At 48.9% G+C, this 13,652-nt stretch overlaps 1 protein-coding gene across 4 annotated transcripts in view; it reads left to right on the top strand.

Annotated features, from left to right (window-relative positions):
* PRAG1 (PEAK1 related, kinase-activating pseudokinase 1) overlaps window positions 1-13,369 on the top strand; it is a 47,705-nt gene extending 34,336 nt beyond the window's left edge. For all 4 annotated transcript variants that reach the window (XM_045535347.1, XM_045535344.1, XM_045535345.1 and 1 more), the window contains exons 5-6: window positions 3,272-4,023; window positions 11,829-13,369. In XM_045535347.1, the coding sequence (XP_045391303.1) occupies window positions 3,272-4,023; window positions 11,829-12,959 (1,883 nt within the window). In that variant the 3' untranslated portion in view covers window positions 12,960-13,369. The remainder of the gene's footprint in view (window positions 1-3,271; window positions 4,024-11,828) is intronic.
* The last annotated feature ends 283 nt before the right edge of the window (window positions 13,370-13,652 follow it).

The raw sequence follows: 13,652 nt of genomic DNA on the forward strand, positions 1-13,652 counted from the left end.
GAGTACGTATATTACAGATTGTTGGATAACAAACTCATAGCATCTAAGAAATGAAGAAAAATGAACTTGGCTGAGTGCAGTGGCTCACACCTATAATCCCAGCACTTTGGAACATCAGGGGGGAAGGATCGCTTGAGGCCAGGAGTTCAAGACCAGCTTAGCAACATAGAGAGACCCCCACCTCTACAAATTATAAAAACAATTAGCCAGGCATGGTGGCTCTCCAGACTAGCTGGCCCTGTAGTCCCAGCTACTCTGGAGGCTGAGGCAGGAGGATCACTGAGCCCAGGAGGTTGAGGCTGCCGTGAGCTATGATTGCACCACTGCCCTCCAACCTGCACAACAGAGTGAGACCCTGTCTCTAAAAAAATAAATAAATAAATAACTAGCCCATGTGCTAATCCTTGGAGCCACGCCTCCCTCCAGATTACTAATATCCCATGGCAGATTTACCCAAGCAGTTGTGGGGTACAGATCTGATCAAAGTCGCTGACTAACGAAGCTCCCACAGAAAAGCAAGCGAACACAGCACTGGGTATAGGAGAAAACCACTTCCTCTCAGCTGCCTGAACACACGTCTCTGTGCTGGGCCCTACCATACTCTCTAAAGCACAAACTCTTGATTCTCTTTGGTAATCTAGGGAATAAGAAATATTACAGATTATTATTATTATTATTTAGAGATTCCTGCTCTGCCTACGGATTGCAAAGTTTACCGGCTACGGGGTGTGCAAAGTAGGGAGAGAAGCTATTGCAGCAAGATAACCATCTGCCTGGAGGCGTTCGCTCTCAGGGGCAGCTTTGAGACAAAATGCATGTTTGGAAAGGTTGAAAATGGACAGAGTGGCTGAAATTATAGACTATTAGTGCTGGGAGGGGCCTTCCCAATGATGCAATCAGTCATTTTTAAACGAGGAAACCCAGCTGGGTAAGGCCAGCAGCTAGTGAAGGTTTCATTCTGCTGCTCACCCTTGAATCAGGGTAGAAGCAGAAAGGGACATATTGGAGGCATCAAAAAGCCTCACCTTAAAGACGAGGAAGATGAAACCAATAAAGATGGGGAAATAGCCTAAGGCTCAAAGAAGGGACTAGCCAAGAAACTGATTTGTTAGCAACCTCCCTGGCCTTCCCTGTCACTGCCACGCTGATGGAAGCATGGACCAGGCATCTGATCACACCCCACCTGCAGCCCCCACCCGCGGCCCCTGCCGCATTGATGATAAATTGAGGATCAGACACCTGGGTGGTGCAGAAAGGTCAGGAAATGCAGGTGTGCTCCCTGCTGGCCAAGGCTCTTACTCATCAGGCTGGGGGTTTGGTGGCTCAGACTTTCTGTCCTTTGAGAGCCTCCTAGGTAGGTGGTTTTGCCCTCCCTTTTTCAGCCTCCTCCTGTGGCTTTCGTGGGGGCGTGGGCTGGGCAGACCCCTGGACTCCAGGGTTTCAGAGCCTGCCGGCCGGGAGCTCCCCCACTGTGGCTGGCTGCTGCGTGTGCAGCCTCTGCTCTGACTACTGAGGGGAAAATTCATGGGCGTGTACAGCTGGCTGGTCCCAAATGCGCCGCTGCTGCTCCATTTATTATTAACCTGAGCCCTCCTGGCAGGGGTATAAATCACTCATTCAGCCTTGCCGCCAGGAGCCCTGCCTATCATTAACAAAGCAGGGTAAAGTGGGAAGGGCAACTAGGATCTTGATAAAACACTGGCAAGAAAAAGGGATTGCTACTGCAGACAGGAAAGAGGGCAAGCGGGGCGTGAGAAGCATCGTGCTGCCTCCTGAGCCTGGGGAGAGTCTAGGATGGGCTCCATGTGGGGTCCGACAGCCATGGGGCTGCTGCCTGGGGGCTGCTCTTTGCACCATCCCATTGGTTCTCAGATCCTGCGTCCAACACGCTGCATGCTCCGACTTTGTGGTCCCAAGAGCTCTGCATTGGAGGTTGTACTAGGCAGGAGGCCCCTGCAGTCACCCACTGGTGCTGCCCCGGTCAGTGAGGCTGGGGCATGAATATCAGCGCCCACCATGCCCAAGGACGTGGCCATCCACCCTCTGCATGCATTGTGCCTTTTTCATTCCAGTCCCACTGCCGAGCTGGGCAGTGCAGAGAGACAGACACTGCATGCTCTGCCCTAAGGTGACATGGCACCGGGAACTCAGTGAGGAGGGCATATCCTAAGTCCCCATTTCCTTGAACCTAAGACCTGTATTTCTTTCACATCTTAAGCTTCAGGATGATAGGATATATTTTACAACCTATGGATATGGTTAATGTTTCTTTTATTCCCCTAAACTCTGTTATTCAAATAGCAGATCCATCTGAGAGTTCTTAGTTCTTAGAATGAAGGAAGTGAGTATTATTTCAATCTGCTTTTTTCTCTGTCCAGTTGTGCCCATCTCTTTACTATACATTTTTTACTTAGACTCTTGTTTCACTGTGAAGCCTCCATTTTATACATTGATAAGAAGAATGAGGTCCGGCCTTCACCTTGTAAGAGCCCGCCCTCCTCTCCCCGTCTCGTGTGCTGCCTGGACAGGTTTTAAGATCTGTTTCCTCATTTATAAAATCACATTTTCCATCCTTCTAAAATGCCTGTGGACCTGCCCTGCCCGCTAAGCCAGCAGGGTGTTTGTGAAAATGCAAAGAACTTCACTAAAAGGAAGAATTTTACTATAGGTCAACTGTTATACCTTCCATAAATCTGACTTTTTTTTTTAAACAATCCAGTTCAAGTTTGTTATTGCTGTTGCAACACTGTAAAATATTTGAAAAAATATAAGTGTCCACCCAGGGGGACTGGTTCAATAAATTACGATACCACATATGACGATATATGATGGTATGGTTGTTTAAAAGAGATAGCTCCGTGCATCTAAAGTGAACTCTCTGCGAGATGTGAAAGAAAAGCAATATTCCAATCAGTGAGCACTGTTGGCTCTCTCTCGTGTAAATGTGTGTGTGCGCATTTGTTTGCATTGTTGGAAGAATGCGTGACAAACTTCTGGCAGTGGTTTTCTCTGATGAGAGAGGCTGGGTGCTAAGAAGGGACAGGGTAGGAGGAAGACTTGTCAATGCATACCATTTTCCATTTTGCTTTTTGTCCACTGTGCACATATTGTCTATTCTTTGATTTTTGCCCACTGTGCACATATTGTCTATTCAAGAAACAGAAAAGAAGTGAAATAAAATTAATTGCTTTGACAAAAAAAAAAATGTCTGCAGGACCCTGGAACCAAGCGGCCTTGGCCTTGGCCTGATTGTTTCTGTTTCTCCTTGCAGGTCCGTCGTACGAGCCGGCTCACTCGCCCACGATCAGCGGGAAGCAGCTCTTTGCTCCCGTGCCATTCCCTTCGGGCTCCGCTGAGGACGTGTCCCCCGGCGGGCCCCTGCAGCCCCCTCCGCTCCCCCAGAAGAAGATAGTGAGCCGGGCAGCCTCCTCTCCGGACGGCTTCTTCTGGACCCAGGGCTCCCCCAAGCCCCGGACAGCGAGCCCCAAGTTGAACCTAAGCCACTCGGAAACCAACGTCCACGACGAGTCTCACTTTAGCTGTTCCTTGAGCCCCGGGAACCGCCACCGTCACGGCTTCTCCTCTTCCGAGCCCCTGGAGAAAGCTTTCAAAGGCAGTGGCCACTGGGCCCCCGCGCCGGGGCTGGCGGGGACCAAAAGCGGCCGCGGGAGCCCCGGGCCGCAGTGCACAGGGGCCGCCTCCGCCTCGTCCTCCCGGCTGAGCGTGTCCAGCCAGGCCTCCGCGGGCAGCGCCCCGCTGCAGCTCCACAGTCTCCTGAGCAGCATCAGCAGCAAGGAGGGGACCTACGCCAAGCTGGGGGGCCTCTACACCCAGTCCCTGGCCCGCCTGGTGGCCAAGTGCGAGGACCTCTTCATGGGCGGCCAGAAGAAGGAGCTCCACTTCAGCGAGAACAACTGGTCGCTCTTCAAGCTGACTTGCAACAAGCCCTGCTGTGACTCGGGGGACGCCATCTATTACTGTGCCACGTGCTCCGAGGACCCCGGCAGCACCTATGCTGTGAAAGTAGGTACCACCCCCTCCTTCCGTGCTGCAGCACCGCGGAAGTCCTGGCTTGGGCAGAATTGTGGCTTGAGCAAGTCATTCCGCCTCTCTGGGCTTCAGGGGGAGGCTTGATTCCCAAGAATCCTTTGCCCACTTGGCGCTCAGGGATTGCACTCTCTGTCTGGCCTAGCACACGGGGCAATGAGAATTGTAGATGCATATAAGACGCATCCTGTGCTTTCGGGAATGAACCTATGTGATCTAGTTGGATTAAGAAAACAGTTGCCTTTTGGTGCAACAGAGTTTGTTCATCTATTCAGCAGGTTTTTATTGAGTGTCTACTATATGCCAGGGATTTTGCCATGATCTCACTACACAGGGGTGAACACAGGTTCCTTATGGGGCTTATAATCTAGTGAGGGGGATGCACAATTGAGATATTGTTTTTCCAATGTTAGGGCCAGAAGCAGCATTAGACCTAGGCATTGTCTTGAACAATAGGAATAATAAGAACATATACTGAACATTCACTATACAGCTAGACTCTTGGCTAGGAGTATTAGCTACATTGCCTGTAATCCTAACAGTAACTCTGTAGGATAGGTAGGTTTTACAGATAGGGAATCTGAGGCTCAAATTGGTTAAGTTGCCCTCAGCTAGTCGATTTAATGATTAAGTTGCACATTTCATCTGTGGCTGAAATGGATTTGAACCCTGGTTTGTCTGTCTCCAAAGCTTAAGCTAAGATCCTCTTAGTTAAGGTCAATAAAATTCAGAGAAGTTAAGTGACTAGCCCAAGGTAACACAGCCTTTTAACTTCTGATTCTGGATCAGGGCTGTTGCTACCCCACCTCACTGCTCTCTCAGAGTGCAGCTCTATGAGAGCTAATGGAACCGTCTACACCCATTTGAACCACTGTGGTCTCTACCATGGACTCCAGTTCTTCCTTATGGCCTGTTTTCTCATCTTCCTTAAGTGTTTCTTGAATACCTGGTGGGTCCATGGCCTTCTATAAATGCAGGCTTTTGTGGGGAGTGAGAAAGGGGACCCTGAGCTCTCTTCCACCATCACCTGTTCCAAGACATTCCTTTTTTTCTAGTTAGAAAAATACAAATAGTGAACTAACTTGAAATGGCCTTAGTGGAGTAGCTTACTTACCCACAAGTTTTTTGTTTTGTTTTGTTTTGTTTTGTTTTGTTTTTTGAGACAAGGTCTCACTTTGTCGCCCAGGCTGGAGTGCAGTGGCACAATCATAGCTCACTGTGGCCTCGAACTCCCGGACTCAAGCGATCCTCCTGCCTTGGCCTCCCAAAGTGCTAGGATTACAGGTGTCAGCCACTGCATCTGGCCACCAGCAAAATTTTTTAAAATAGTCTGATTCTTAGCCAAGGAAATTGCAGTGAATTTTATTTTGAGATTTTTCTTTTAAGAAATTTGTGACACCACCATAAGATAGAGATTGGGTACCCCTCCTTGATATGTTCAAGGGGCTACATATAATTACTTGCTGCCTTCCTGCGAAAAAGCTGGAGAAGTGGCTACTAGGAAGATCCAGTTTATTGTACAGAAATCAAGGGCCCAAAGGCTGGGGGATTATGGCCAAGACAGCAGATTTGGGTGGAGAACACACAGACGTCCCGAATGAGATTCTATGGTATTATTTCTTGAACTCCACTGGCGCTTTATCATCTAAACCCAGCAGCTACTTTTCTGGTAAGCTATACTTCCCTGCCTCTCCACCGACCAAAATTCAAAGATAAAGAATCCCAGAGTTTCTCTTCCTCTTAGGATGGCCCTGTATCCAGTAGAGGAAAAAGTGATCGGACCCTGTCTGAGCTGAACATGATTATCCTGGGCTTGTCACTGTGGGCCCAGATCCAGGTTCTGTTGTCGTCCAAGGAAAGGGACTTAAATTTGAGCTCCTTGAAAGCCAAGGGGACGGAAGTGTGTTTAGGAAGTTCATGGCTTTCACTAGCCCCAGCGAACCTGAGAATGTGATCTGTGGATCGTCCTTCTACCTTGAACCCTTCCTGTGTTCAACTGCATCGGTCACTCTCGCCTTGTCGCCTAGGACTGCACCTGGGACTCATTCTGTATCAAGAGACAGCTTACCTCTGCATTTTGAGGAGGAAAAAGCCTGGTGAAAAAGGCTTAATTCCTCTTGCTCATGAGATAGAAAGTGCAAGAAGTAAGGGATGGAGTCTCCGGGCACAAGATACCTGGTTCTGCCCCTGAACCCAAACCTTGGGGCAAAAAGTTGTTGTTGTTGTTTTTTAACATATATCCATAAGTGACAGTGCTGTGCAGCTTGGACTCCAGGGCCTCATAGAATAATGTAGAATTAGCCATATTCTCCAATAAACAATGCAGAAGAAATTCGGCTTTCCCAGAGGATGTTAAGAACAAGCATTGCTCCTTATTTCATTAGAAACCTAAGCCACACGAAACCAGAAGATAAGTCTTTGTCCTCTGAAGAAGAGAGTCCCAGGCCTTTCCCATCTCACTTTCCTGGAGACTTGGTAGCTCAAGGACCATCTCTGTGCCAGGTGCAAAAGGAAATTGGGAAAATAGCATCAAATATGCAGAGTATGCTAATTCTTGGAACAAGATTACCAGGAACAACAATATCAATTTGCAAATGTGCCCAGCCTGGTAACTGGGGGGGGGGGGGGTGACGGGTAGGGGTAGTGGAGCATCATCTCGCACATGCAGCTGTTCCACTTCATTAGCGCTTCGGTCTAGACGGAACACAGTCATCTGGAGTCTGCAGGAGGGGGAGTGGGTCTCCTTCCCAGCCAGCCTGCGGCCTGTCTCAGGCCGAGCTCATTTCATCTGCGCATGTTAAACAGGGAGCGGCGCTGCAATCAGACGGAGCCTTGGTTGTGGAAGTCCCAGTTAACAATAGCGGCTCACACCTGCTCACCGCTGATGCTGGACCCTTCAAATAGTGGGCTCAGTGCCCTGCAGCAGCGAGGAGATGAAGGTGGCTCTTGTACCCCGACTGCATGAATATGTGGCAGGAAAAAAATAATCATCAGCTGCGTGTGCGTTTTCAAAGCCGTTTCATTTCTCAGCCATCTAGAACTCCAGTACGGTAATTAAGGACCTGTGTTAAGCCGCTGGGCCTTTTGTGTTTAACAGACGTGACTTAGCCCAGATTTTCACCCATGCAGGAGACTCTGGCATCAAAGTTTAAAATGAGTCTTGGCTCAGCAAAAAGTTTGAAATTGGAGCTGAACCAAAGGTCTGTGCAAAGTTTGAGAGCTAAAATCTGAGCGCAGGACCCCCTGAAAATGAAACAAGGGTGGCGGTGGGGGCCAGGGGAGGGCGGTTGGAGAAGATGAGGATGGAGAAGAAGCCTCCCCTCTCCCCATGTTGTCTCCCCCGCCCCCCATCCAGCGCTGTAGCATGATCTCAGGCCCAGGGCTCCCGGGACTGGTTAACATGCGCCCTGCACAGCCCTCTCCGTTGCGGGGCTCTGAGGAAGCTGTGTATCTTCTTGCCAGAGGCCCAGCACACTGGTTTTGAAATGCATCCAGCCGGGTTTTCATTTACTCTGCTCCTTCATTTACATCTCTGTGCAAAATGTCAGCGGCTCAGACCGGAGCTCTGGACCCAAAGTGTTTGCGGGACCCAGGCCTTTGATACCCCTGAGAAAGGGTGGGGGGGCCTCAAAAACACTTCCCAGGCCCCCTCTGCAGCTGCGCTGTCTGCGTTTGTACAATACCTGCAAGCCAGCTCTGGATGGCTCTGCAACACCATATGGCAACAGCCGAAATGACAAGAGCAGTCACTATAGCAACTCTTCCCATTGTGCTAGCCGTGGGCTAGGCCTGGTGCTGAAAGCCACCCCTACAGTATTCCATTTGATCCTCGCAGTGGCCCTGTGCAGAAAGATCTATCACCGCCCCTGTTATTCAGAGCAGAAAACAGGCTTTGGGACAAATACTGTGGATCCTCGTTATTCGTGGATTCTATACTTGTGAAATCACTGACCCACTAACATTTATTTGTAATTCCAAAGTTAACACTCAAAGCACTTTGCATTCATTTCTGGGCATGCGCAAGGCAGGGAAAAATTTGAGTCGCCCAGTGTGCACGACTCCAGCTGAGGGGGAACAAAGCAATGCTCTCCCATCTTGTTTCAGGCCTCACACTGGAAGCAAGGGCCCTTTTTTGCAGCCTGTTTATTTCATTGATGCACGATATTTGCATATATTTATGGGGTATATGTGAAATTTTGTTCCCTGCATAGAATGTGTAGTGATCAAGGGAGGGTGTTTAGGGTACCCATCACCTTCAGTATTTATCATTTCTCTGTGTTGGGTACATCTCAAGTCCTCTCTTCTATTTTGAAATATACATTGTTGTTAACTATAATCACCCTACTCTGCTACTGAGCACCTGAACGTATTCCTTCAATCGAACTGTATGTTTGTGCCCATTAATCAATCTATCTTCACCCACCCCTGCCACCCAGACACCCTTCCCAGCCTCTGGTATCTATCATTCTACTCTCTACCACCATGTCACCATTTTAGCCCCCACGTATGAATGAGAACATGGAATATATGTCTTTCTGTGCCTGGCTTATTTCACTTAGTATCATGACCTCCGGTTCCATCCATATTGCTGCAAGTGACAGGATTTCATTCTTTTTTATGGCCAAATAGTATTCCATTGTGTGCATATACCACATTTTCTTTATCCTTTCATCTATGGACAGATGCTTAGGTTGGTTTCATATCTTTGCTATTGTGAATAGTGCTGCAACAAACATGGGAGTTCAGGTAGCCCTTTGATATATGGATTCCTTTTCCTTTGGATAAATATCCAGTGGTGGGATTTCCGGGTCATATGGTAGTTCCATTTTTAGTTTGTTGAGAAATCTCCGTGCTGTTTTCCAGAGTGGCTGAACTAATTTACATTCCCACCAATAACGTATAAGAGTTTCCTTTTCTCTGCATCCTTGCCAACATGTTATTTTTTGTCTTTTTTAATAATACCATTCTAACTGGGGTTTTCACCCGTGCAGGAGACTCTGGCATCAAAGTTTAAAATGAGTCTTGGCTCAGCAAAAAGTTTGAAATTGGAGCTGAACCAAAGGTCTGTGCAAAGTTTGAGAGCTAAAATCTGAGCGCAGGACCCCCTGAAAATGAAATAAGGGTGGAGGTGGGGGCCAGAGGAGGGTGGTTGGAGAAGATGAGGATGGAGAAGAAGCCTCCCCTCTCCTCACGTTGTCTCCCCTGCCCCCCATCCAGCACTGTAGCATGATCTCAGGCCCAGGGCTCCCGGGGCTGGTTAACAGACGATATTGTAGTTTTGATTTCCATTTCCCTGGTGATTAGTGATGTTTAGCATTTTTTCATATACCTGTTGGCCATTTGTATGTCTTCTTTTGGGAAATGTCTATTCATATCTTTGCCAATTTTTAATGGGAGTATTTATTTATTTATTTTACTGTTGAGTCCCTTGATATTCTGGATATTAGTCCCCTGTCAGATTAATAGTTTGCAAATATTTTCTCCCAGTCGGTTGTCTCTTCACTCTGTTGATTGTTTCTTTTGCTGGGCAGAAGCCTTTTAATTTAATATAGTCCCATTTGTCTATTTTTGGTTTTGTTGCCTATGTTCTTGGGTTCTTAACCATAAAATCTTTGCCTAGACCAATGTCCTGACAAGTGTTCCCTGTTTTCTTCTACTAGTTTTAGAGTTTCAGGTCTTGTGTTTAAATCTTTAATCCATCTTGAGTTGATTTTTATGTATGGTGAGAGACAGGGGTCCAGTTTCCTTCTTCTGCATACGGCTATCCAATTTTTGCAGCACTATATGCAAGACTCTTTTTTTGAGAACCCCTCCCAAATCTCCTTTTAAATGACCGATGACTATCATTTGAAAACCTAGTACAATTTGGTAGGCTAGAATAAGAAAGATCCTGAAACAATGCCCTTTAGACATGTATTCCAAAATCATTTTTGTTAGTATAATGGGAAGCAGTGTCTGGGTAAAATGTATTTCTCTTTTATTTCCACTCTGCCTCTATAATAAAGAGATTACTAAATTAAGGTGTTAACCACCCCTGCCCCCAATTAGCTTTAAAAGAATTTCCTCAGAGGCTGAACTCTTAGATGCCAGGTTTCATCCTGAGAAGGTTTGTATAGCCGCAATCTAAATAAATCTCTGTGAAAAGGTGCTTGCAATAGAACTTCTAAAAACATCACTCCTTAGCATTATGGTGCTTCATAAATTCTGCTTCATAATCACTCCAAAACAGCAGCCCCAAGGGAGGGTTATTTTGGGATTGTAGCAGGATAATATTTTATATGTAGATGTGAGATGGCTTTCTTCTTAGCATTGCACACCTATCCTTGCCTTTCTATAACAAATGCATGTGTGAGGTTGTACGATATTCATTTGAGAGAGGAGGCCATTTGCCATCTTCAGTCCCTTTCAGTGTAATTACAGGGCAACTGAGGCCTGGCAGAGGGCCATGATGGCTGGCTCAAGACTCTCCAGCTGAGTGGCGGCCGGATGAGGATGGGTGTTGCAGAGATATTCAGGTGTCTGGCACTGTCTTTAGTACAAGAAGAGACAGAAGAGGCGAGAAAGACATAGCTGTGTAGACTCCCCTAGGCACCCTTCCCACAGAGGAGCCTGAGATCATCCATCTTGTTTATTCCTACCTTCAGTTCAGAGGGTGCTTTTGGGCAGGCACTTCAGGGTTCCCTATTCCCCGAAGAGCTTTCTGTTTTCTTTCAGCTACTGTGACTCACCCTTGGAGGAAAAGTCTGTGGCTCCCACATAGCAGCACCACTAGAATCAGCCTTGCAAGTCATGCCAGCTAGTAAGCACTGAGTATGTACCTGGATCTAGAAACTAGGGCAGCCTAAGAGAACTCGGCCAATCCTAAAGGTTTGGGGCCAGCCCCTGAGATTCCCTAAGAAGGGAGCAGACCAACAGTCAAACCCATCAGGCAGATGCTGTTTCAGGTGACAGGGATGGGAGTGAGGCTGATTCCTGTGTAAATTTTCATAGGTTTTGCCTAGTTTTTGATCGGGTTTTCTTTGTATCACTGAGTTGTGAGGGATTTTTGTAAATTCTAGATGTCCTTTATCAGATACATGTTTGGCAAATATTTTCTCCTAGTCTATTACTTGCCTTTCCATTTTTTTAATGGTGTCTTTAGAAGGACAAAAGTTTTAGATTTTGAAGTTAAGTTTCTGAATTATTTTTTCTCTTATGTTTGATGCTTTTGGTGTGGTATCTAAGAAATATTTGCCCAATCCAAGGTCTCAAAGATTCCCTCCTATATTTTCTTCTAAGATGTGTATATTTTAGCTCTTACCCTTATGTCTGCGTGATCCACTTTGAGTTAATTTTTGTGTAGGGGAAGAGGTTAACACATTAACTGCCACACTAGAAAAACATTTTTTCCCCCGGGGGCCACAGTTTTTATTCATAGAATAAAAACTTCGAAAACAAAACGATCCTTTCTAATTGAATGAAAAATTTGTTATTTTGTTTTGTTTTGTTTTCTCTGTGGGAGTTATATGCAACTCACACGGTGCTAGAATCCATTTTTACACTGCACACCAATTGAGTTTTATGTGACTCACGACATACTTAATTTGTTTGGGAGAATCGAGTCTTCATATGCTTCACAAGGCACCGGGCTCAAAACTAGCGTGAGTTAAATACAACTCACATAGCAGTTAATGTGTTAAGTTGACCTTTTTTTGCGCGTGGAGACCCACATGTCCCCACACCATTTGTTGGACAGAACCACAGATTCCACTCTTGTCCTCACTTCTCCTTTTTCGCCACAGATCTGCAAAACCCCTGAGCCCAAAACGGCCTCCTACTGCAGCCCGTCCGTGCCGGTGCACTTCAACATCCAGCAGGACTGTGGCCACTTCGTCGCCTCGGTGCCCTCCAGCATGCTCACCTCCCCGGACGCGCCCAAGGAGCCCGCGCCCGGGCCGCCCTCACAGCCGCCCGCCCAGGAGCAGGACTGCGTGGTGGTCATCACCCGCGAGGTGCCCCACCAGACCGCCTCCGACTTCGTGCGGGACTCTGCGGCCAGCCACCAGGCCGAGCCCGAGGCTTACGAGCGGCGCGTGTGCTTCCTGCTGCTGCAGCTTTGCAACGGGCTGGAGCACCTGAAGGAGCACGGCATCATCCACCGCGACCTGTGCCTGGAGAACCTGCTCCTGGTGCACTGCGCCCCGCAGGCCGCCCCTGCCACCAACGCCCCGCCCGCGCCCGCGGCCCCGGGCCCCTCTGCCGCAGGCCCCGCCGCCGCCCCCGGGGCAGCTCCCGTCCCCGCCGCCGCCCCCGGCGGGGAGCCCGGGGAGAAGCAGCTGCCCCGGCTCATCATCAGCAACTTCCTGAAAGCCAAGCAGAAGCCCGGCGGCACCAGCAACCCGCAGCAGCAGCGGAGCCAGGCCCGGCTGGCCCCCGAGATCGTGTCGGCCTCCCAGTACCGCAAGTTCGATGAGTTCCAGACGGGCATCCTCATCTACGAGCTGCTGCACCAGCCCAACCCGTTCGAGGTGCGGGCCCGGCTGCGGGAGCGGGACTACCGGCCGGAGGACCTGCCCCCGCTGCCCGCGCTGTCGCTCTACTCGCCGGGCCTGCAGCAGCTGGCGCACCTGCTGCTCGAGGCCGACCCCATCAAGCGCATCCGCATCGGCGAGGCCAAGCGCGTGCTGCAGTGCCTGCTGTGGGGGCCCCGGCGCGACCTGGTGGAGCCCCCGGCCGCCTCGGAGGAGGCGCTGCGCGGCACCCTGCACAACTGGATCGACGTGAAGCGCGCCCTGGTGATGATGAAGTTTGCCGAGAAGGCGGTGGACCGCAGGCGCGGCGTGGAGCTGGAGGACTGGCTGTGCTGCCAGTACCTGGCGTCCGCCGAGCCCGGGGCTCTGCTCCACTCGCTGCAGCTCCTGCAGCTTCTGTGAGCCAGGCCCCAGCCTGCCCCCTCCCTGCCCGAGCCCCCTCCGGCCTTACCTTGGACGCATCCGTGTCTCCCTGGGAAATGGTACAGATGACTGGCATACTTGGATGTAATATATATATAAAATATATAAATACGAAAGCCTCTGGCCTCCCCTCCTTGCCAAGTCCTCCTGGGTTTTGTCCTGTAATTATGTACATTTCTAGCTCCCTGCAAGGTCCTGAGGACAGTTCTGCCAACAGAATGAAGCCTGGACTCTGGCCTCACTCCCCTGTTACGGAATCTCTTCACCCTTTTGTCAAATTGTTACTAAAGAAAAAAAAAGAAAAAACTCCATTTAAAAAATTTTAAATTTTATCCTCAAGTGCCTATGAGCATTATTAACATCTTTGGTGGGTAAAATGGAGTATAAACTTCTGCAACAGTGGCCAAGCTCGCTTGAAGTGTCCTTGGTCTTGCACGTCTCATGAGCTAGAGCAGCTGTCTAGAAGGTCCAGGCACGTGGGAAGCAGTCAATCTGCCCTGCTTCTCTTCCCACCTGGCAGCCTCTGGAAAGAATCCAGTGAATTCCGGTGGTTTGGAATTCAAGCCCACTGCTCCAAATCCATTTCCAGTTTGTTACAACTGGTCCCCATTTGTATCAATCAGAGGTCTGGCTGAAAACAGAATCCACTCCAGGTGATTCACATGAAAAGAC

The sequence above is a fragment of the Lemur catta genome, chromosome 22, assembly GCF_020740605.2.
Source record: "Lemur catta isolate mLemCat1 chromosome 22, mLemCat1.pri, whole genome shotgun sequence".
Lineage (NCBI taxonomy): Eukaryota > Metazoa > Chordata > Mammalia > Primates > Lemuridae > Lemur > Lemur catta.